We start from the raw sequence: 21,426 nt of genomic DNA, 5'->3' as shown, positions 1-21,426 counted from the left end.
ACATTTAAAGACTAGCTCTTCCACCTCTAAAACTAAAGTAATTTCATATCCTAAACTTTACCTTGTAAATCTGAGGAATCACTACGTAGAAATGTTTGTGCTGTTCTCCATTAAAGTTCTGTAACTGTGCCGCATATTCATTTTTATTTTCATCAGCCATATGTGTACGCAGATTCAACTGCTGTTTGGCCTAGAGACAAATTGGTCCAAATAATTACCAACAAAAATAACAAAAAAAAAATCATAGCTAATTCACTTTTCTCAAAGTTGCATTAAAAACTAGACTTTTTCTAACTATTAGTATCATTTAAATTTTAAGGAGATGCTTGCAGATCTGGCCAGGGCATTCTCCTTTGCAACATTCCCTTTCTCTTACTACAACATTCCTCCTCCTTGCAATAATCTATTCAAATAAAGTTTCTCCTTAACAAATCCAGATTTTTTTCAATTAAATAAATGACAGCATTATGGCTTGACTTCAAACAGTATGCTCTTAATCATAAGGGAAAATAGTACTGAAATATTTCAGACAGTTAAAAGTTAGTGAAACATTCCTTCAAACATAATCCACTTATATCCAACTCAGAACCACAGGGAAACCAAATAATGATAAAAATGCTAATTTTGGACAAAGTAATACTCAACAATGATTTCCAACTCTATATAAAACCAGAAGTATTTTAAGGAATGTTTATTTAGAATTCAGTTCTGTTCACTGTAATCTCTTATAGAAATGCTTTTCGAATGAGTCATGTAAGCATCATCTACATTGACAAGAATATCAGAATATAAACTTAACATAAAATCATTAATTCTAGATGTAATGACGGGGAATCTAAATAAATTTCTCAACTGTTCTAAAGTAATAAGGAAAAACAAAATAAGAATTAAACTCAATTTTTCAGGGTTCCAAGGAATGAATCATGTTCTATGACAGTGCTTTGGAAATTATAAAGCACACTGTGAATAAAGTTCATTATTTTAATTCCATTTTCTGCAAACGTAGTCTCTAACCTTCCACAAGTTATAGTTCTGAACTCAGAAAAAAACTGGCGTATGGAAATACATGGTAGCCAAGATACTAAATAAGCCCACAAAAATGCATTTAATCCACAGTGTACTTGAAGATTACAATACTTAAGTACTACAGAAACTAAGCACCATGGCCCAAAGTATTTCTACAGAAAAATACATTTGAAGTTCCAACCTGGGACCTTAAATACTCATTCATTTACTTCTTCTCCCTTTCTCCCTGCTCCAATAAACTATCCCCTAACCACAATGGTTCTGTCAGGAGAAACCACGTCTGTTCTAAAGTCACTGGCTATGATTCCCAAAGCCTAAGGAAAATGTTCCAGCAGGGTATGTAGGAGTATAACGCTAGAAGCTAATACAATTTGAAGCCTCCTCTGGTATACTGTGGGCTTCATACTTACTGCCTTCCTTTTTTTTTAATATTGTATTTTAATTTTAAAAAATTTTAATTGTGGTAACTACACAATACACACAACATAATTGACCATCTTAATCATTTTTAAGTGTACAGCTTGGGAGGAGTGTTACGGTATAGTCACATTGTGCAACTGCCTTCCTTTTCTTTAGGAAGATCAGTAATTGGCTTGCTCTTTACCTTTTTTTTTTTTTTTTTTTTTTTTAAACCTTTATCAGTAGTTGCTCAACTGAAACTATGTTCCCTTTCCTCCCTGGTCACTTACAACAGAATTCCCCTGTTCTGTATTTTCTAAAGCAAATCCTCAAAGTTTTGCAAATTCTCTAAGTAATGGGACTGCAAACAAATATGCATAAGAAAGGAAACTATAAATATTAAAATTCTTAAGTTAGGTCAAACTAACATGACCATGTTATAAACATGTTATAAACATAAACATGTTATATCTAGATTCCAGAATGTCTAATTGGTCTCTAAAGATATTTCTACAGACAAAATGAAAAAACTAAGTTAAATGAGAGTCCAGTTAGAGTTGCTTAACTTGTCGCATAGTACATAAACTACGTATTCAATGTTTGGTAATGAGTCAGAATCCTTAAGGAACCAGTATCAACTAGCAAGGAAACCTCCCCTGTATATAATAGTGCTATTTCCACCTGTTGGGTGCACATTTTTAATCAAATAATGATAACATATTATGTGCATGACATGATGCTAGGAAGGAAATGAATATATCGATGATCAAAATCAGGATCCAAAATTCTTAACAGCAGGTTAAGTCTAATAATTGATAAGATGGACATATGCATTTAAAATACCAATAGTACAAGTTCCGAGACACATGTCCTCATACCACACCGTATTTGAAAAAACATAGATTTAACCATAAACTCATTGGGAGTCCATCCAAACAATGGGCCCCCCCAAAAAAATCGATATCCATTTAGCCTTAAGTAACATAAATTTGGTGTTCAAAACAAGGCAAGTCATGAAACTCAGGACAGATAAAACTCATACCTGGATTATTACATCCAATCAGAAGTAATATAATTTAAGTGGGATACTGACGAATTAACAGGTATCCAAAGAAAAACAGTCATAAGGAAATGCTAGAGTTGGAAAAATTAAAAAAAAAAAAAAAAAAAAAAAAAGAACAAACTGCCTTAAGATTGTATTTCCAACCATTAGGAACTTACTATCATTAGAGGTCTAAAGTCACTAAAAAATAGGTTAAAAAAAAAAAGCCTTACAAGTTATACCAGAAGGATTTTAAGGTAATTGTAAAACCTGTATTTTATATAATTTTATAGCTTTTAAGTGGTAAGGAAAACGGAATGCAGAAAATAAATTACTCCTCTCTTCCTTCTTAGTTTTTTCTTGTTCTTATCCTATAGAGAATTATCCTAATTTGAAAATATACCTGTTGGGCCTTTGTATATACAAAAAAGTGGAGTAAGGTTCACCTGTTATTTCAAAATCTCAATATTTCTGCTCTATCATTATGTCAAATGTTCTAAGATAAAGAGCATACAGAGGGAAGAAGGAAAAGCTAAGCAGCGATAGTTATAGGGCTGATCCTACAAAGTTTCATTACAGAACATCTGATCCAGGATCAGTTAGTGACAAGAGATATCAGTTTCCAAAAATGAATGAGTAAATAAATGAGCGAGTTGAGTGAGTGAGTGAAACAAAGACAAATAGTTAACATCACATACCTCTGGCAGTTTGATCTTGTTTTGCCATATGTCAAGTTGGGGAGGCATATTACCCAACCCCTATTTGCACAACCCATCAACTTACTTGAGATTTTCTCTTCTGTTTTGGAATAAGATAGAAACTCAATTCTCAATAGCAACCATGTCTTTCCTATGCATTCTGAATGCAGTTAAGACATTACGATAAAGTAACACTTATTACTTTCTCAGACTAACTTATGATTTGAAGTACACAAATATTGGTATATTTTAGTTTCAGACATAGTGTTTCTCTTGGGGAAACTACCAATACAAATATTGCAACTACCCTCCATGTGCAAGGAATAATATTTTGATATCAAAGTTAGTTTAGATTATTTCTTACCTTTTCAACATCTGCCTTGGTTGCATTAGTATCATTATCCAATCTTTCGTAACTCTGTTGTGCCTTTTCTGCCTCTCTACATTCTCTTTCAAATTTCTTTTTACTCTGTTTAAAAAATTAAAATAACACACTGAGAAATAAAATTAATTTATCTTTAACTTTAAAATGCTGCCACCATATAGAATCACACTAAAAATAAAACTTTTCTAAATGAGAAAAGAAATGTTAGTATTATAATCAATCTACGTGACTTAAATTATCAGAATGTAAACTGTGAAGAAAAAAATCATAGAGCATGACTGGGTTAATATTATATCATTTACCAATTAAAAAAAATCACATCTATTTTGTGTTTTTATTTTATTATAAGCTTTCAGCTGGACTTGTTTGGTTTCTTTGGTTTTTGTGTTTGGTGTTTTTTTTTTGTTTGTTTTTTTGTTTTTTTTTCTTTTTAAATTTTTTATTTATTTATGATAGTCACAGAGAGAGAGAGAGAGAGAGGCAGAGACACAGGCAGAGGGAGAAGCAGGCTCCATGCACCGGGAGCCTGATGTGGGATTCGATCCCGGGTCTCCAGGATCGTGCCCTGGGCCAAAGGCAGGCGCCAAACCGCTGCGCCACCCAGGGATCCCCTTGTGTTTGGTTTTGTAGGTTTCTTTGGTTGGCTGGTATTGGTGTTTGTTTTTATTCTTTTGTGGTGGGATATGGAAATGTCCCTCCAAAGCAGCTTCATATTGTTTCTTCCAGGTGTCCCAGTAATACCATTAGCCCAGAACCGGGCCTTTAACATTTTTACTTAATTCAAATTACTATGACTTTGTAAAAGCTATTCACTACAGAGCCATGCGATATGTACCATAGTTCCTTTCTCGCATACTTCTTTTTTTATTCCTGGATTTAAATTTGTTTTTTTACCTTTGCTTAGTTTTCAACATATTTTTTTTCTAATTCCACCCTAGTGTACATAGTTCTTTAAAAATCTCTCCTCAGTTAATTCAACATATTCAGAATTCTATCCATTTTATTTTCTTAATGAAATCTCTTCCAAAGGAAGTGACCTACTGAAATTTGGACTGCTTACACAAACCAAACCTATTGCAAAGTTGCTACTTAGAAATTCCCTTCATTATCACTGCAGAGAATCCTTTCACCTCCCCTTGGATTTGAATCTTCTAATTCCCAATTCCATACCTTCCTATTTTCTTGGTTCATTTCCTTTTTTGCAGGAACACATTCAACAGTAGCTTCCTAAAAGATTTGAGGGATATAACTTTCTATGTTTCTATGGCTGAAAAATACCTTTACTATCACTTTCAATTGATAAAATTTGGCTGAGTATGAAACTGTTGGGAATTGTCTTCTATCAGAAATGTGAAAGTTCTAACTAATCCACTATCTTCTAGCTTCCTGATCCCATTCTGATTCCTGATCCTTTGCATAAAACATACTTGTTTTCCTCTCTGGAAGCTGGGAGGATCTTCTCTCTCTCCTGTTTTGATATTTCATAAAGATATGTCTTGCGTGAGTCCACTGTACTGAGCACCTAGAAATTCCTTTCCATCTGTAAACTCATGTCTTTCTGTTCTGGGAAAATTTTCTTGAATTATTTTTGTCCATTTTCAATGTTTTTTCTTTTTAGAATGCTTATTGTTTTGAAAATGAACCTACAGGATGAACTCTCTACTTTTCTTATATTTTCCATTTCTGTCATTCTGCTCTACTTTGAGAGATTTCTTCAATTTTATTTTTTCTAGTTAGTTTTTCATTTCTGCTATCCTAAAGTTCTTTTGTTTTTTTGTGTTTCTTTGACAGGACCTTATTCCTAGTTCACATAGTATCTTCTCTACTCTCTTTCAGAGTATTAATAGTGTTGCAAATGTTTTGTTTTTGCAATTTTCTATTTCCTTTCACAGTCAAAGGAAAGCTGCACCCCCCTACCCATATTAGTTTTGGTCTCTAGTATTTACATTAGATGTTTTCTTTAAATGTCTTAGGATTTTTCCTTATATGTTCTTATTTTATTTTATTTATTTTATTTTTTTTTAAATTTTTATTTATTTATGATAGTCACAGAGAGAGAGAGAGAGAGAGGCAGAGACACAGGCAGAGGGAGAAGCAGGCTCCATGCACCGGGAGCCCGACGTGGGATTCGATCCCAGGTCTCCAGGATCGCGCCCTGGGCCAAAGGCAGGCGCTAAACCGCTGCGCCACCCAGGGATCCCCTATATGTTCTTATTTTAAAAGCCAACTGAAACTTCTGCAGGTAGAGATTGTGCATTATTGTCTCTTCTTCTAGGGTATTATGGCAAGGCAGTTTTCCTGGAAAAACCTATATTGCTACCTTTAAATCTTTTCTCTCAAGCTGGTTAGATTCCCAGAGGAGACTCCTCAATTTCTTACCTGGAAAAACATATTCCTTGCTACCTGTATTCTGAGAATCATTCAGAAAAAAGCAGAGGATGTCAGTATTTTCTATATACCTAACCCCTTATTAGAACAAGTTAGATGCCAATTTCTTATCTTGGGAATTACAAAACTATACAAGGGACAAATCTGGGTTCCAAACCTCCTAACTACAAGGTCAAAGGTTTAAATTTTTCACAAGGTACCTCTCTCCTCCTTTGACTTTCAGATAGAGACAAGTTTCTTTGCTGCCTCCCTCGGCCAGTGGCCAAAGTTTTTATAGTCTGCTAAAGGGTTAGTCCCTTTGAAGGTTCAAAATTTTATATAGGGATATCCATTCCAACTCTCTACAACATACAGAGCTAAAACACCATCTCTGTCCCTGTGTATTAAAACTTAAGCCCTTAGCAACAAGGTCCAGTAAACCACCACACCCCAATACCTCTGCCTTCTTCAAATGCCATCATATCAGATCATACACCTACTGTTGCGGCTTCTGGTTTACCCTTAGTTTCTAGCAATTGCAGATTCCCCTTTCTCTCAGCTCTAAGAAGTTAAAATACAATAAAAAATATTTTAGCTATTATATCTAGGTATTTGTAGCTAAGAGGTTTCTGTGTTAGCTCAGATCGCTAACTAGAACCAGACATACCTGTACAATTTACAGCAAATAAATATGCTCAGAAATTCTATAAAATTCTTTAAATGTACTATTTTTAGTGTAAAACATCAAATGAAACGTACAATTTATTCAAAGCACATAAATATATCTGAATGCACATATTATTCAGTGTCTCTATTAAGATTAAATTTCCACATTAAAAATAAACTTCCACATTTACTTCTCTGGAACTCAGTTCAGAGTAGTTTTTTCTTTTTTTAAGGATTTTATTTATTTATTTATTCATGAGAGAGACACACACACAGAGAGGCAGAGACACAGGCAGAGGGAGAAGCAGGCTCCATGCACGGAGCTCAACGTGGGACTTGATCTCAGATCTCCAGGTTCATGCCCTGGGCTGAAGACGGCACTAACCTGCTGGGCCACGGGGGATGCCCTACAGCGGGGTTTTCAAATTGAGTAGCTACAGGCTACTAATTTTGTTGTGAAGCTACTATATACAAAAGTACTTTTATATTAGGTGTCCTATTATTTGTGAAAAAAATCTTATTAATTTCACTGCAACAGCAAAAGGATCACTAGTACAATATTTAAAAAACTACTAGTACAGTAATATTAAAAATACTACTTCCTGAAAGACATCATTATACAATACAGGAATATACTCCAAAAAAGACTCTTCTTCCTTCATCATTTCTGTGACCAACCAATCAACAGCCACTGCTACTCCCTACCCTTTCTTGGAAGAGCCCATCTCCCAGTGTAAAGGCTGAAAATATGATACTTGTTTTTCCAGCCTCCCCACAGCTAGAGCATGGTCAAGTAATCTAATCCTGTCAAAGGCACCCCTTAGGAAGTCTGCTGGGGATTTTCTGAAAGTTTTCCCGCTCTGATAAAAAGGAATAGTTAGAAGAGAAATGAACCTCTTTTTCCTGCTTCTGCATGCAGCTGAATGAGGATGTGGTGCTAGACAGCTTGACTGTTGGCCATAAGGGGACAAGCCTGAGAAAAAAAGCCAACATGGTCAAGACAGCAAAGCAGACACAGAAAGGAGAAGCGGCTTTAGTGACATCACTGAGCTACTGATCAACTCTGGAAATGCTGCATTTCTGAGCATTTCTTATAAATTTGCATGCTCAGTTACCTGAGCCGCCTGACAGACCTAGCATCTCTGATACTTCTATCTTGGTAATCTCTCACCATTCCTTCAAAATCTTCTTTGCAGGCTACTCTTTTCTGCCCTCATCTTAAATGCCAGTGTGGCCTATTTTCATTATCCTGGGGTTAATAATTGTCTTTTTAAACTATGTTCCTCAATTTCAACACTCTGTCACTAATTCAGCCTGTGTCTCCCACTTCTTTAAATCTCCTCAATTATTTAAAAAATGTCAGGAATTTTATTTTATTTTCTTGATTAAACAGAAAGATATAGAACTAAGAAATGGGATCCTGCACATATTTCTACATATTCCACAGGAATCCTATTGTCTGTCTCCCTTACTAGACTGCAGGCTCCACAAAAAAAGGACTATGTCACTATTCACTTTTTATTTTTCACTGTTTACTTTTGTACCAGGACTCAGTACATGTCAAGGAAACCTTCAATAATCATGAATTGAGCTTAACTTACCTTTAATGGTATTTTTAATGCCTTAAAGAAATCACCCCCACTTTTTTTTTTTGATGCTTCTTTCTTATGACCTCTCTAACTTTTGCTTAGTAACTGCCAATTGTTCTGAAGTCAAGTCAGCACAGATTAACAGGAATAATCTGTTGCCAACACAAGTTTTTAAAGGGACCAATGACTCATGAGTATAGTAGTCTATTATTATGTGTAAATGAAAACACACATACATATACACTCATTAGACGGCAGATACTAAGAATGCTAGTTAAGGTAATTTAAAATTTAATAAATGTAAACTATCTAAAAGTCTTGTCAAAACCAATTAGAATGAAAATGAAAACAAAAATGAAAGCGACAATTAACTAAGAATTCTCAATCAGCACTGGTACCTAGAATCTTACATCAATGACCTTTATGTAGAACTTTAATCTTAGAATATGTGATTTTAAGAGAAGAGATTTTAAAAGAAAAAAAAAGCCTAAAACACATATATACATGAGATTTTTTTATTTTTTTATTTTATTTATTTTTTTAAAGATTTTATTTATTTATTCGTAGAGACACACACAGAGAGAGAGAGAGAGAGAGGCAGAGACACAGGCAGAGGGAGAAGCAGGCTCCATGCAGAGAGCCTGACGTGGGACTCGATCCAGGGTCTCCAGGATCATGCCCTGGGCTGCAGGCGGTGCTAAACCGCTACACCACCGGGGCTGCCCACATGAGATTTTTTATTTTTTTTTATTTTTTTTTATTTTTTATTTATTTATTTTTTTTTTTTTTTATAAATTTTTATTTATTTATGATAGTCACACAGAGAGAGAGAGAGAGAGGCAGAGACACAGGCAGAGGGAGAAGCAGGCTCCATGCCGGGAGCCCGATGTGGGATTCGATCCCGGGTCTCCAGGATCACGCCCTGGGCCAAAGGCAGGCGCCAAACCGCTGCGCCACCCAGGGATCCCCACATGAGATTTTTTAAATCTCAAACTTAAAAGTACTTTTCCCAACAATCATAAACTAAATTAATTTATCATGAAAAACTCCCTTTAGCATAATTTTCAAGGAATACACAGTGTCCATAATAAAAATATCCAAGTAAAGAGTAAGCTGCTTGCTAACCTGAGACATCAGAAAGAATATATATTTTAAAGATTTTATTTCTGTATTTGAGAGAGAGAGAGAAAGCGCAAGTATGAGAATGGGGAGGGCAGAGGGAGAGGGCGAAAGAATCTAAAGCAGACCCTGTTGAAACCAAGAGTTGGACACTCAACTGACTGAGCCACTCAGGCGCCCCCAGAAAGAATATTAAACTTATACTACAGCACATCATTTGGTAGAGAATTTTAAGGAAAGGAGTCAACAATGTTCCAAGTAGACATCTTATTTTTCAAATGACTATATGCCAGAATATTTAAGAGAAACCACATCAGCAAGCCTCTTTGGAAAGTTTGGGGATTTTAAAAAAATTTTTTATTTAAGAGAAAGAGCAAGCAGTGGGAGGGGCAAAGGGAAAAGGAGAGAAATCCTCAAGCAGGCTCCTGGCTCAGCTCAATCTCCTCAGAACCTGAGCAGAAATTAAGAGTCAGCCACTCAATCTTCTCAGCCACCCAGGCAACCCCTACCCTTGGAAACTTGTTACAGTAAATAATTATTATGATTTTATAATTTTATCTATAAATACTATCAAATATTTTCTTTCTAAGTTTGAATGGTCTATGATCAGGAGCCCAGTAGTAGGAACATTTACATTATTATAGAATCACTGAACTGGAAGAAACATTTCATATAATCTAGTCCACTGTCTTAATTTTTCATACACTAAAGATGAAATCAAAAGAAATTACAAAAGGCAGAACTAGAATCTAGGACCTCTCTATCTCTGTCAAATGGTCTTCTGAGATATATCACTATTTATACCCCCATTACCCTGACCCTCTATCAATATTTTATGGTAACTCCTGAAAGTCAGAAGTATGTTCCTTTTTTAAAAAAAAATGATTTATTAGAGAGAGACAGACAGACAGACAGACATGAGTGGGAGTATAGGGCAGAGGGAGAGGAAGAAAGAGAAGCTGACACCTCACTAAGCAGGGAGCCTGATGGCAGGGCTCGATCCTAAGAGGCCAGGATCACGACCTGAGCCCAAGGCAGATGCCTAGCCAACTGAGCCACTCAGGCAACCTAGAAAGTATATTCCTAAACATTTACAGTTACCTGAAGGTTACAGAGTTGGTACAAGTATAGAACATGTAGAATAAAAAAAAAAAAAAAAGACAAAATGACCTTATATTCTCTATTTACACCAATGTCAAATATGAATAAATACACTGAGAAATATTAAACTCAAAAGATGTGAAGTCTAAGAGAATCTGGAGCTAAACTAGTCTACAAAATTTTATGTTAAGCATGAAAACACTATTAACTCACATTATCCATCTGTTTCCAGCACATGTCAAGGTATTGTTGAGCTTTCCGTCCCTCTTGAAGATGCTGAAGATCATAACCAAAAAACAAATAAAATGGACATAAAAATTAATTTAAATAATAAACGTCTAAATCCCCCCCAAAACCTTTATTTTTCACTGTATTCTTTCAGGGTACTAATTATATAACTTTATCAAGACTTAGGAAGAGATTATTAGTAAAGAAAAACTCTCTAAAATACATTTATAGGTATTATCTGAATACTTTAAGTATATCCTTTAAGACAGATAAAATCTCTAGAAAAAAATATATGATTTGTCTTGAATAGGGGTAGACAAATGTTTTCTACTAAGGGTCAGATAAATGTCTTAAGTTTTGCAAGCCATGTGGTCTCTTTTACAAATATTCAACTTTGCTAATATAAAACAAAAGAAGCCACAGTAAATACATAAGTAAATGAGTGGCTCTGTTTCAATAAAACTTTAGTTATAGAAAAAAAAAAAACCTTTAGTTATAGTCACTGAAATGTGAATTTCATATAATTTTCACATGCCATGAAATAGTCTTTTGATTTTCTTTACAACTATCCAAAATATACAAGCCATTCTTAGCTCATAGGAACTAAGAATAACGATAAGCTAGATTTGGCCCATGGAGTTGTAGGTTACCAAATCTTGGTCTTAAATCCAAAAGGATCACAAATAAGCAAGAGTATCTTAAAATAATTTTAGCTACAAGAAATTGAAATAGAAAATCAGTTTATACTGAACATTACTTTAAAAAGCAAAGTAATTAAGTGAAAATGTTTCATGTACTATGTAACTAGATGAAAACAATAATTACCATTTTTCTTTCAGTTTTCAGATCATGAGCATATCTCATTAATTCACCGTAAACTCTGTGCGCCATTTCTTCTGCTACTACTTCTCGCTGTCCTGCATAGTCATTTAACTCGTTAAGGATGTTAAAAAAGGCTATACACGAGGTAAACCTGATAAAAACATATTAAAAAATGATGAAATTTATATATTTTTTTCTTTAAAAATGTTTTTTGTGAGGTATGGACTGAGCCTGACACTTGACAAATTTTAACATACTCAACCTAACTCTCCACTAGTAGCTCCAAATTAACTTTGTATGAAAAGAATATCACATTTAGCTCCAGTTGTATATGTTTGTATATCTTCAAGTAGTCTTAACTTCTAAATAAAGGAATATATGGGGTCAAAAAATAATAAGAATACTACCTGCAGGCTCTTTTGGCATACTGGAATCTCTTAAGTAGCCAACTGACTGGCCTGAGCTGGGGAATGAACTTGGATTCCTAGGACTGGCAGCTGAACCTGGTGCAGAGATGATGTGCTTGCTCTCGAGGACAGAACCTGCCAATCATACCACTCAAATGCATCTCGATGGCTGATCTACAGAACAATTTTGCTATCAATTCTGGACACGGCTGCTTGTATGCCTGCCCACATCCTGAATGGAAGTAAAGTGCCATTTTGGTTGGCATCAAAGAGGGGTAAGAAGGGGCAAAAATAAGGGTAAAATAATGTGTGTGAAGGGAAGGAGAGAAACAAAGAAAATTGCTGTATTAAAATGTATAGATCTACTCTGAATACACTGCCCAAACACTCTTCCAGCTGAAGGCAAGTAACTCAGATAGGACTCCATTAACATTATACCTAAGAATCCTAACAACTAACAATTATACATAAAGCTGTATTAAGTCTAGTCTCTTCTTTCTGTATTTTAGAGCCATCCACATATCCCTGTGTTTAAGACTACTAAAAAGCTCATAAGCCAGTCCTAAATTTTTATTCAGAGTTCCAAGGTTACCCTGAAAACTTCATTCCTTCCTTTTCATTATCTCTTTAAACTAGCCAGCCAAACTGTTTTAATATCTGTTAGAGTAAAAGCAAGAATCTAACAAGCTAATAACTATAACATAAAGTATGGGGAAAATATCCTTTTCTTTTCAAGACCAAATCACTCAAAGTCCTAGTCCACATTTTACTTGGAAACCCATACTTCAACTATTCCGGAAAACTGAGCCCACTGAAATATTCATTCTTATTAGAATAAATAGTAGTTCCTATTCAAAAAACTGTGATTTTTAATTAAAACTTTAAAAAATCATTATAAAGAGCTAATAGCATATTTATTTCACTAAATAACAAAAATGTAAGCTTTCTAAAATTATAATATACTGTAATAAATAGGTACAGAATTTACCTTGGTTCTTCATCTTTGGAGGAACGTTTGGGACAGTACTTCTTAACCAGATTTCTACAAAAAGAAAAAAAGATTTTAATGTATAAAAAATATTACTGTCAAAACTGATATATTCTAAAAGTTGCCAATTTCATAATATCAAAAATTTAATGATATAAATAAGACAGCAACATAATCATCTACTATCATTAACATGTGATCCTTACATTTTGTTCTTAAAATATTGAAACTTGCAAAAAGAAATGTTATTTCTGTGTTTGTGTAAGTGTAATCACAGTAATTTGGATGATTATGCTATCAAATAAGAAAAGATGTAAGAGGAAGAAGAGAAGAAACAAGGTACAAAGAACAGAAGAAACAAATTTCAATGTATGAAATTGAGTCACAGCAGAAAAAATGTGTATTTCAAAGAAATATCACGACTTTTGTGTTGCAAATCAGGAATTTTAAGATGAACTAAGGTAACAAACAGATGCTGACTCACTAACAGGATAAAAGAACAGTAGGTCAGCATCCTCCATCACTCTGCTTTTACATAATACTTAACATTCTCCCTTTTAGGCAAATTAATTACATTAATACTTGTAAATTTCTTTTCCTGCATCCACGATCATTCTACACAGTCTCAGACTAAAATACTATCTCATCTCATCTTTGCAAACTCAGGAGACTATAACATGGACTCTGAAATCAGATTGGACTACATGGGTTTGAGTCCTAGCTGTTTTGTGTGGCATCCATCTATGCATCCTTGGGTAATTTACTTGCCTGGTTTCCTATAAGTGGCAAGATACAATACAGGGTTATGAAAATTAAAGTGGATAATATTTGTAAAGGATTTACCAGTGCTTTATGCCATTCTCAAAATATGGTCAATGAACAAGTAAAGGCCCACAGACTCTTTGTACCAATCCACAAAAAGCTAAGTACAGAAGTTGAGAGTAATTTTATGTTTGTTGAATCTAATAAAAAAAAAATTGGTGCCTATATTTTATGTCTCTTTTTATGTCATTTTTCTAGTAAACTTTTACTGTATTTTACAAAAGCATTAATGCGCAATGACTTGGGAACTTAAAAAGAAACTAGTCCATCAACACAAATAATGAGATATACTGCTTTAACCTTTAAGCATTTAAAAAATTAATGGGCCTATGGTTTTTCAAATAAATACTTCAAAAGAATCGCTGTCTTAATTGTTTTGAAATCATTATCGATTCATTCCACTTAATTCAGCTTATTCATTCTATAATTACCTACTATATGCTAGGCACCGTGCAAGATACTGGGAACATTAGAAATGAGAGTACCCATGCTCAAGAGATTTACACTCTATTGAAAGGAGATAAGCATATATGGATAATTACAATATAATAGCATAATAAATGCTTTGATGAAGGTATACAAAAGGTGTTATGCTAGAGAAGGAAGTCTAAACACCCTGAACAATGGTGGAAAGAACAAGCAAGACACTGAGAAGGGTTAACATGTACTGAATTAATTAAAAAACTCATAGTTGGGGCACCTGGCTCGCTCAGTCAGTTAAGTGTCCAACTCTTGATTTCAGCTCAAGTCACAATCTCAGGAATGGGCTCTGCACTCAGCGCAGGATCTACTGGAGATTCTCTCTTTCCCTCTCCCTCTGCCCCTCCCCGTGCTTGCTCTCCCTCTGTCAAATAAATAAATAAAATCTTCAAAAACTTCTCCCCAAAAAAACAACTCACAGTCATCACTGGTTGTAAATAAGGTACAGGATAAAAGCCTTATGCCTTACATATACCTGTTTACCAAAAGCCTTACTAGAAAGGAGGAGAAGATGGAGAAGAAAGATCCTGAGTTTCTCTCTTCCCGTGATACTCAAGGCTACAACAACTACATACAGTGCAACTCACTCTGGGAATGCCCTGAAGACTAGCAGAACACCTGTTCTATAACTAAAGATATACAGAAAAAGCCACATCCAAAAGGAGAGTGGGGGCAGAGACACACTCAAGAACCAAAATCCCATCATGGCAACCCACAAGCATAAAGATATCACGGGTGCAGAAGTCCTCCTTGAGGAGCAAAGGGATGAAGCCCCACATAAAGTACCCTCCCACCGAGGCGATCTGCACAGGGAAAACAAGACCCCATAACATGTGACTTTGAAAATCAGCAGGACTTCATGGGAGAGCAAGAAGTCTACAGGAAACTGAGACTCTGCTCTTCAAAGAACCAGTGAATAATGTCACAGAGGCAGCAGTTTGAAAAGTGCCTGGGCCATACATGAAGGACATTTATTAGCTAATTTTGGGATGTGTGCACAGGGGTAGGGGTCCACAGGAACGTTCTCCAGGAATGCAAGTGCTGGCAGGTACCATTTTTCTTGTGCTGGTTCAGCCTACTTGCCACCTAACTGGTAGCAGGCACCAGTTTTGAAACTCTCCATCTACTTTGGGAACATTGCTCACCCAGCCCTGTGTTCCCTTGCAGACCAATTGCATTCAACCTAAATGCTCTGGCAGGTACCTCTTCAAAGCAATTCCCATCCACCACATCAAGCAGGCAAGCTCAGTTGGAACCAGCATCCTCCAAAGCAACTGCCACCTTACTACACCCAGCAGGCAGCCCTAGCCAGAAGAGCACCCCTCCAAAGCAATTCCTGTCCTGGGAAGCAGTTGGGGCCCAGTCACCCAACCCTCCAGCCCTTCAGTATGCCTGCAACAGTCACAGCTGGGCCCAGTGACCAGCTATACCAGAAGCTAACCCCACCTACCAGCACACGTACAGCAGGCCAGGTAGGCCTCTCAGCCAGCAGGGCTGCAGCCCAGTCACATCAGGAGGGTGCACAAAACCCACCTGGGAAAATCCCTGGAGTACATGATTCTAGTGACCAGGGAGGATGGCACTACTTACATCCCAAAGAACACTTTCTACATAAGGCCACTGCCCTCAAGACCAGGAGCCAGAGGTGACCTACTATATATATGGAAAAAAACACAGAGAGACAAAAACAATAGAGGAATATGATCCAAATGAAAGAACAGGACAAAATCTCAGAAAAAGGACTAAATGGAGCAGAAAAAGACAATCTACTTGATAAAGAATTCAAAATAATGGTCATAAAGCAGCTCACCAGATTTGAGAGAAGAGTAGATGAACTCAGAATTTGAACAAAGAGTTAGAAAATATTAAAAAAAGAACCAAGAGATGAAAAATGAAGTGAAAAATATATCAGAGGAAACAGAAGAATCAATCAACAACCTAGAAGACAGAATAGTGGAAATCATCCACTATTCTATGTTCTAGATTGTCAACAGCAAAAAAGAATTTTTAAAACAATAGGTTGGGGTGCCTGGGTGGCTCACTCAGTTAAATATCCTACTTTTGGGGGCGCCGGGCTAGCTCAGCGGTTTAGCACTGCCTTCGGCCCAGGGCGTGATCCTGGAGTCCCCAGGATCGAGTCCCACGTCGGGGTTCCTGCAAGGAGCCTGCTTCTCCCTCTGCCTGTGTCTCTGCCTGTCTCTCTCTCTGTCTATCATGAATAAATAAATAAAATCTTAAAAAAAAAAATCCTACTTTTGGTTTTAGCTCAGGGCTCAGGCCACGCTCTCAGGGTCCTGGCATTAAGCCTGGCTTGGCCTCGGGGGTAGGGGATGGGGTGGGTGTCCAATTCCGAAGCTAAAGCACAAACAGGGGATCCCTGGGTGGCGCAGCGGTTTGGCGCCTGCCTTTGGCCCAGGGCGCGATCCCGGAGACCCGGGATTGAATCCCACGTCGGGCTCCCGGTGCATGGAGCCTGCTTCTCCCTCTGCCTGTGTCTCTGCCTCTCTCTCTCTCTCTGTGTGACTGTCATAAATAAATAAAAATTAAAAAAAAATAAAAAATAAAAAAATAAAGCACAAATAGCAAAACACTCTCATTTTTTATCACATTCCAGATCTCGGAGTTATCGTCATAAAAACAGCTGGTAAACAGCCACAGAAGAGCGCAACATAGTCTCAAATATAAGTTATCAAACCTCTCATTATGTTAAATAAAAATTCTTCAAGGCTCATAGTAATTGTGAGTTACTTTGGGCATGTGCAACAAATAAAATCTCTCTAGTTTTGGATTAATAAAGTCTCAATTTAAAGGGCCCATAAAAAAAAAAAGGTGGGGAGTCTGCTTGAGAGTCTCTCTCTCTCTTTCAGCCCCTCCCCCTCAAATAAATAAATAAATATGATCTTTTAAAAAAATAAATAAAAATGAAAGATTAGGTTAAGAGGGTAACATCAAGCTTACTAACATTTGCATTTTCAGGGTCCCAGATGGAAGAAAGAGGGGGGATAAATTACCTGAAGAAATAATATCTGAAAATTTCTGTAACTTGGGGAATGAAACAGATATCCAGGTCAAGGAAGGAAAGAAAGCCCATAGGAGATAAACCCAAAGAGGTCCATACCAAAGTACATAATAATTAAAATGTAAAAAATTAAAGAGAGACTCTTAAAGGAGGAAGACAAAAAAGCAATAAAGTACAAGGGAACAACCACCTAAGCCGATTCACTGATTTTTCAGCAGAAACTCTGTAGCCCACAAAGAGCAGCATGATGTATTCAAAGTGCCAAACGAGGGGGAAGAAAAAAAAAAAAAAATCTACAATCAAGAATATTCTACACAGAAAGGTTATACCTTTCAGAATTGAAGGGAGATAGTTTCTCAGACAAACAAAAGTCAAAGGATTTCATCACCCCTAAGTGCCCATCAATAAATGAATGTATAAAGATGATACAGGTAAAAAAGACGCTGTAGGTCATGTGTGCACTTACTCATTCCACAGGAATATTACTGTGTGAATATTATATAATTAAAATATTAATATTTTTATGGCATCATAAAAAAGCACCAAATCTTGCCATTTGTAACAACGCATATGAACCTAAAGGATATTATGCTAAGTGAAATAAGTCAGAGAAAGACAAATGCCATATGATTTCACTTGTATGTTTAATCTAGAAAAAAGAAAAATGAACAAACAAAACAAAACAGTAACAGTAATAAATACAAAGAATATACTAGTAGTTGCTAGAGGAGGGGATGGAGGAGGTAGGTGAAATAGGTGAAGGGGGTTAACAGACACAAACTTCCACTTATAAAATAAGTCACAGGGATTTAAAGTACAGCATAGGCAAGAGAGTCAATTATACTGCAATAACTATGGAGACAGATAGTAACTACACTTACAGTGAGCACTGTTCAATGTATATAAATGTTTAACTCATTATGTTGTATACCTGAAACTAGTATGTCAACTATACTAAAATTAAAAATAAATTTTAAAAGGTTTATTAATATTTAACATATTACTACACTAGTACATGTATATTATTTATAAAAAATCGTGAACAGTGTTCAGTTTTTACACGTAAGCAATAAAAAGTTCAGAGATCCTTGGCCTAGAGAAATCAACTATATAAAACACTTTTACATAACATGCTATAATAATAATAACAGAGGGCTCTATAGAGGAGATTCTCCAGAGGAAAAGGCTGAAATTTCTGATTCCTTGACATACAGTGAAGAGGTGAACAAGAACTAGACAACCAGAAAGCCCTGGGGGGGGATTCTAAATAGAGAAGATCTAATATAGGAACAGAAGTGAAAAATTACAGCATTTAGGAAGAACTATGAATGAGTTCAGTGTTGCTGGAACATCAACTGTGAACCAAACAATGGTAATTAGTGAGGCTGAAAGGTATATGGGGGGTAGCAGGGCCCTTCTACATCATATTAAGGAAGTCTAAATAAATACCCTTTTCCACCAGTGGTTCTTAGTCATGGTTACCTGAAATACCACCAAAAATCATTTTTGTGGATGAATTAATTTATTAATTCAAACATGAGCAAATCTATGTGCTACACATTAATTACTTCAGGTACTACTATACCAACAGAAAGAAAGATGAATCTTAGCTACCAACCCAGTAATTAATTGTGCATGACCTAGAGTCCTTTCTAAGAGAGAATTCAAAAAGATGGGGAAGAGATCTGAATAACTAGGTTAATTAGAACAGGCAAATACATAAAGACAGGAAGTAGATTAGTGGTTGCCAGGCCCTGAGGGAGGGGCGAATGGGGAATGACTGCTCATGGGTACAGGGGTTATTTTTTGAAATGATAAAAATATTCTAAAATTAAATAGTGGTGACGGTTTGACAACTCTGTGAATATACTAAAAACTATTGAACTGTATACTTAAAAGGGTGAATTTTATGGTATGTAAATGATACCTCAATAAAGCTGTTGTAGGAAGAGAAATGGCTACTAGATATACCAATTTGCCATGAGTATATCAAATACAAGTCTAAAATGGAATTTATTCTCTTTATAAACCTATTCCTTTCTTATTTTAATGGTACTACCTACCATCAACCTAGACATTTCAGCCAAAAATCTGGCAATCATCTTACCCTTGAAATCAAGTTTGGCAATCATCTTACACTTGAAATCAAGTCTCTTCCACATTAAGGTGTTCAAGTCCTAGAGATTCTATTTCTTAAATAACTTTTTAGCTTTTTTTATAATAAAAAAGGAAAAAAAATACACCAGAAGTCCCTTCTTCACACTTTGTTATTGCTCTGAATACAGATGTGTGAGGACAGGATAAAGCGGTCTGCAATATCTTGCAACCATGAGTGGGAAGATCAAGAAATTCACAATGCCCCCTGACATCACTAAGCACTAGAATCCCATTTCTAAACTTGTTATGTGGAAAGACTCCTATTTAGAAGATGAATGCTTCTTAAGTAACACTGCAGAACAGCTGAATAAAAACATCCAATAGAGAAATGCTGTAAAAACTGAAACTCTGAGGGGCACCTCGATGGCTCAGTGGTTTAGCATCTGCCTTTGGCTCAGGGCATGATCCCGGAGTTCTAGGATAGAGCCCCACATCGGGCTCCCCACAGGAAGCCTGCTTCTCCCTCTTCTTCTACCTATGTCTCTGCCTCTTTCTGTCTCTCTCATGAATAAATAAATAAAATCCTTAAAAAAAAAACAAACAATAACTGGGAACTCTGAGGAAACTTCTGGGATCTAGATACAAATTAAGAGTTACCATGTAAGAGTACAATAACAAAAACAAGAGCTATCATTTTTGTCACTCATATATTATTTACCAATCTCTATGCTAAGCACTCTATAATCTTATACTTACAGCAAATCTACAAGCAGGTATTATTAGCCCTATTCTACAAGACTCAGACACATTAAGTAACTTGTTCATGGTCAAATACCTAATAAAGGACAACGCCAGGGGTACCTGGGTGGCTCAGTCAATTCAGCATCTGACTCTTGATTCAGCTCAGGTCATAATCTCAGGGTTATGAGATCAAGTCCTGGGTCTGCTCCTCGCTGGGCATAGAGCCTGATTAAGATTCCTTTTCTCTCCCCTCTACCCTGCCCCCACCTCTCCCTCTCCTTAAAAAAAGAAAAAAAAAGTGATAACACCAAAAGCCACCTCAAATCTGATTCCAGCACCTAAGATAGTTAAAACAGTAACGAATGAAAATGAGGCTACCCAAAGAAGAGAAGGTAGTTAATCTAGGTAGTTAATCTAGGAATACACATTTAATAGGGAAGGACAAACTGCTTGAGAAAAGCGGTAAGGACGAGCAATCAAGTAGATCAGAGGTAAACAAACTATGGCCCACCCACCTACCTATTTTAATAAATATAGTTTTACTGGAACATACTATACTCATTCATCTATGTATTCTCTGCTGCTGCTTTTGCACTATAACAGAAGAGATGAATAACAGCAACAAAGTTGAATAGTTGTGACATATGGCCCAGAAAGCCAAAATTTTTTATTATCTGGAGTTTTATAAAAAAAAGTTTTCCAACCCCTAAGATAGATAACTTAGAAAACCCAAGAAAGCATATCACTGAAGATGAGGAATTTTTTAAGTTCTAAGAAATAGTTAATTCATCAAAGAACTGGTACACTGGTACCAAAAATATCCATGGAAGGTAACTGACTCATGAGCATCTTGATAATGATCACTACAGTCTCCAACCTATAAATGTGTTGTGTTCTAGAAATTATAAAGTCAGTGATTTAAAAATAAAAAAGTAAAAAATAAAATAAAAAAATAAAAAATATTAAAAAGTCAGTAATTTTCAACCACAAATCCATGAATTACTTCAAACGAAAACAGGCCAAAATTGGGCAAAGAACATTCAAAGAGCAAGAAGTTTCACGCTCTGAACCTATTTTTGTGTATCAACATTTTAGGCACTAAACGTTTAGAACTCCAGGTAATGCGGACATTAGTTGTTTTGCATCACTCACTAGCCTTCTTTATTTTTTGACAGCCTGTGGCAAGCACATTTCTGCTCATTATAAAAAAAAGGTTATTTTGTACATTTTCACCCCTTTGCAGCTGGGCAGGACCAAGTGCTAATTCTGTATAGTCTGTGCAACTATCAGATTAAAGGACTGAGGCCGCTTGCATTACCCTATCGGCTCTCCCATTCCCTGCTGAAGCAACTGTGGAGGCTTCAAGCTGAAGAAAATAGAAATGGTCTGGATTTTTGAGTTACCACATGGACTACCCTAGAGAGTTATCA

At 36.0% G+C, this 21,426-nt stretch overlaps 1 protein-coding gene across 5 annotated transcripts in view; it reads right to left on the bottom strand.

Moving 5' to 3' along the window:
- FNBP1L (formin binding protein 1 like) overlaps nt 1-21,426 on the bottom strand; it is a 120,855-nt gene that overhangs the window by 35,093 nt on the left and 64,336 nt on the right. For all 5 annotated transcript variants that reach the window (XM_077905486.1, XM_077905485.1, XM_077905487.1 and 2 more), the window contains exons 3-7: nt 12,838-12,891; nt 11,446-11,593; nt 10,606-10,668; nt 3,530-3,634; nt 62-190 (exon numbers count right to left, since the gene is read on the bottom strand). In XM_077905486.1, coding sequence (XP_077761612.1) covers nt 62-190; nt 3,530-3,634; nt 10,606-10,668; nt 11,446-11,593; nt 12,838-12,891 — 499 coding nt within the window. The remainder of the gene's footprint in view (nt 1-61; nt 191-3,529; nt 3,635-10,605; nt 10,669-11,445; nt 11,594-12,837; nt 12,892-21,426) is intronic.

The sequence above is a fragment of the Canis aureus genome, chromosome 8, assembly GCF_053574225.1.
Source record: "Canis aureus isolate CA01 chromosome 8, VMU_Caureus_v.1.0, whole genome shotgun sequence".
Classification (NCBI taxonomy): Eukaryota; Metazoa; Chordata; class Mammalia; order Carnivora; family Canidae; genus Canis; species Canis aureus.
Note: the sequence above shows the minus strand (reverse complement) of the source record. Positions and strands in the feature narration are given on the sequence as shown.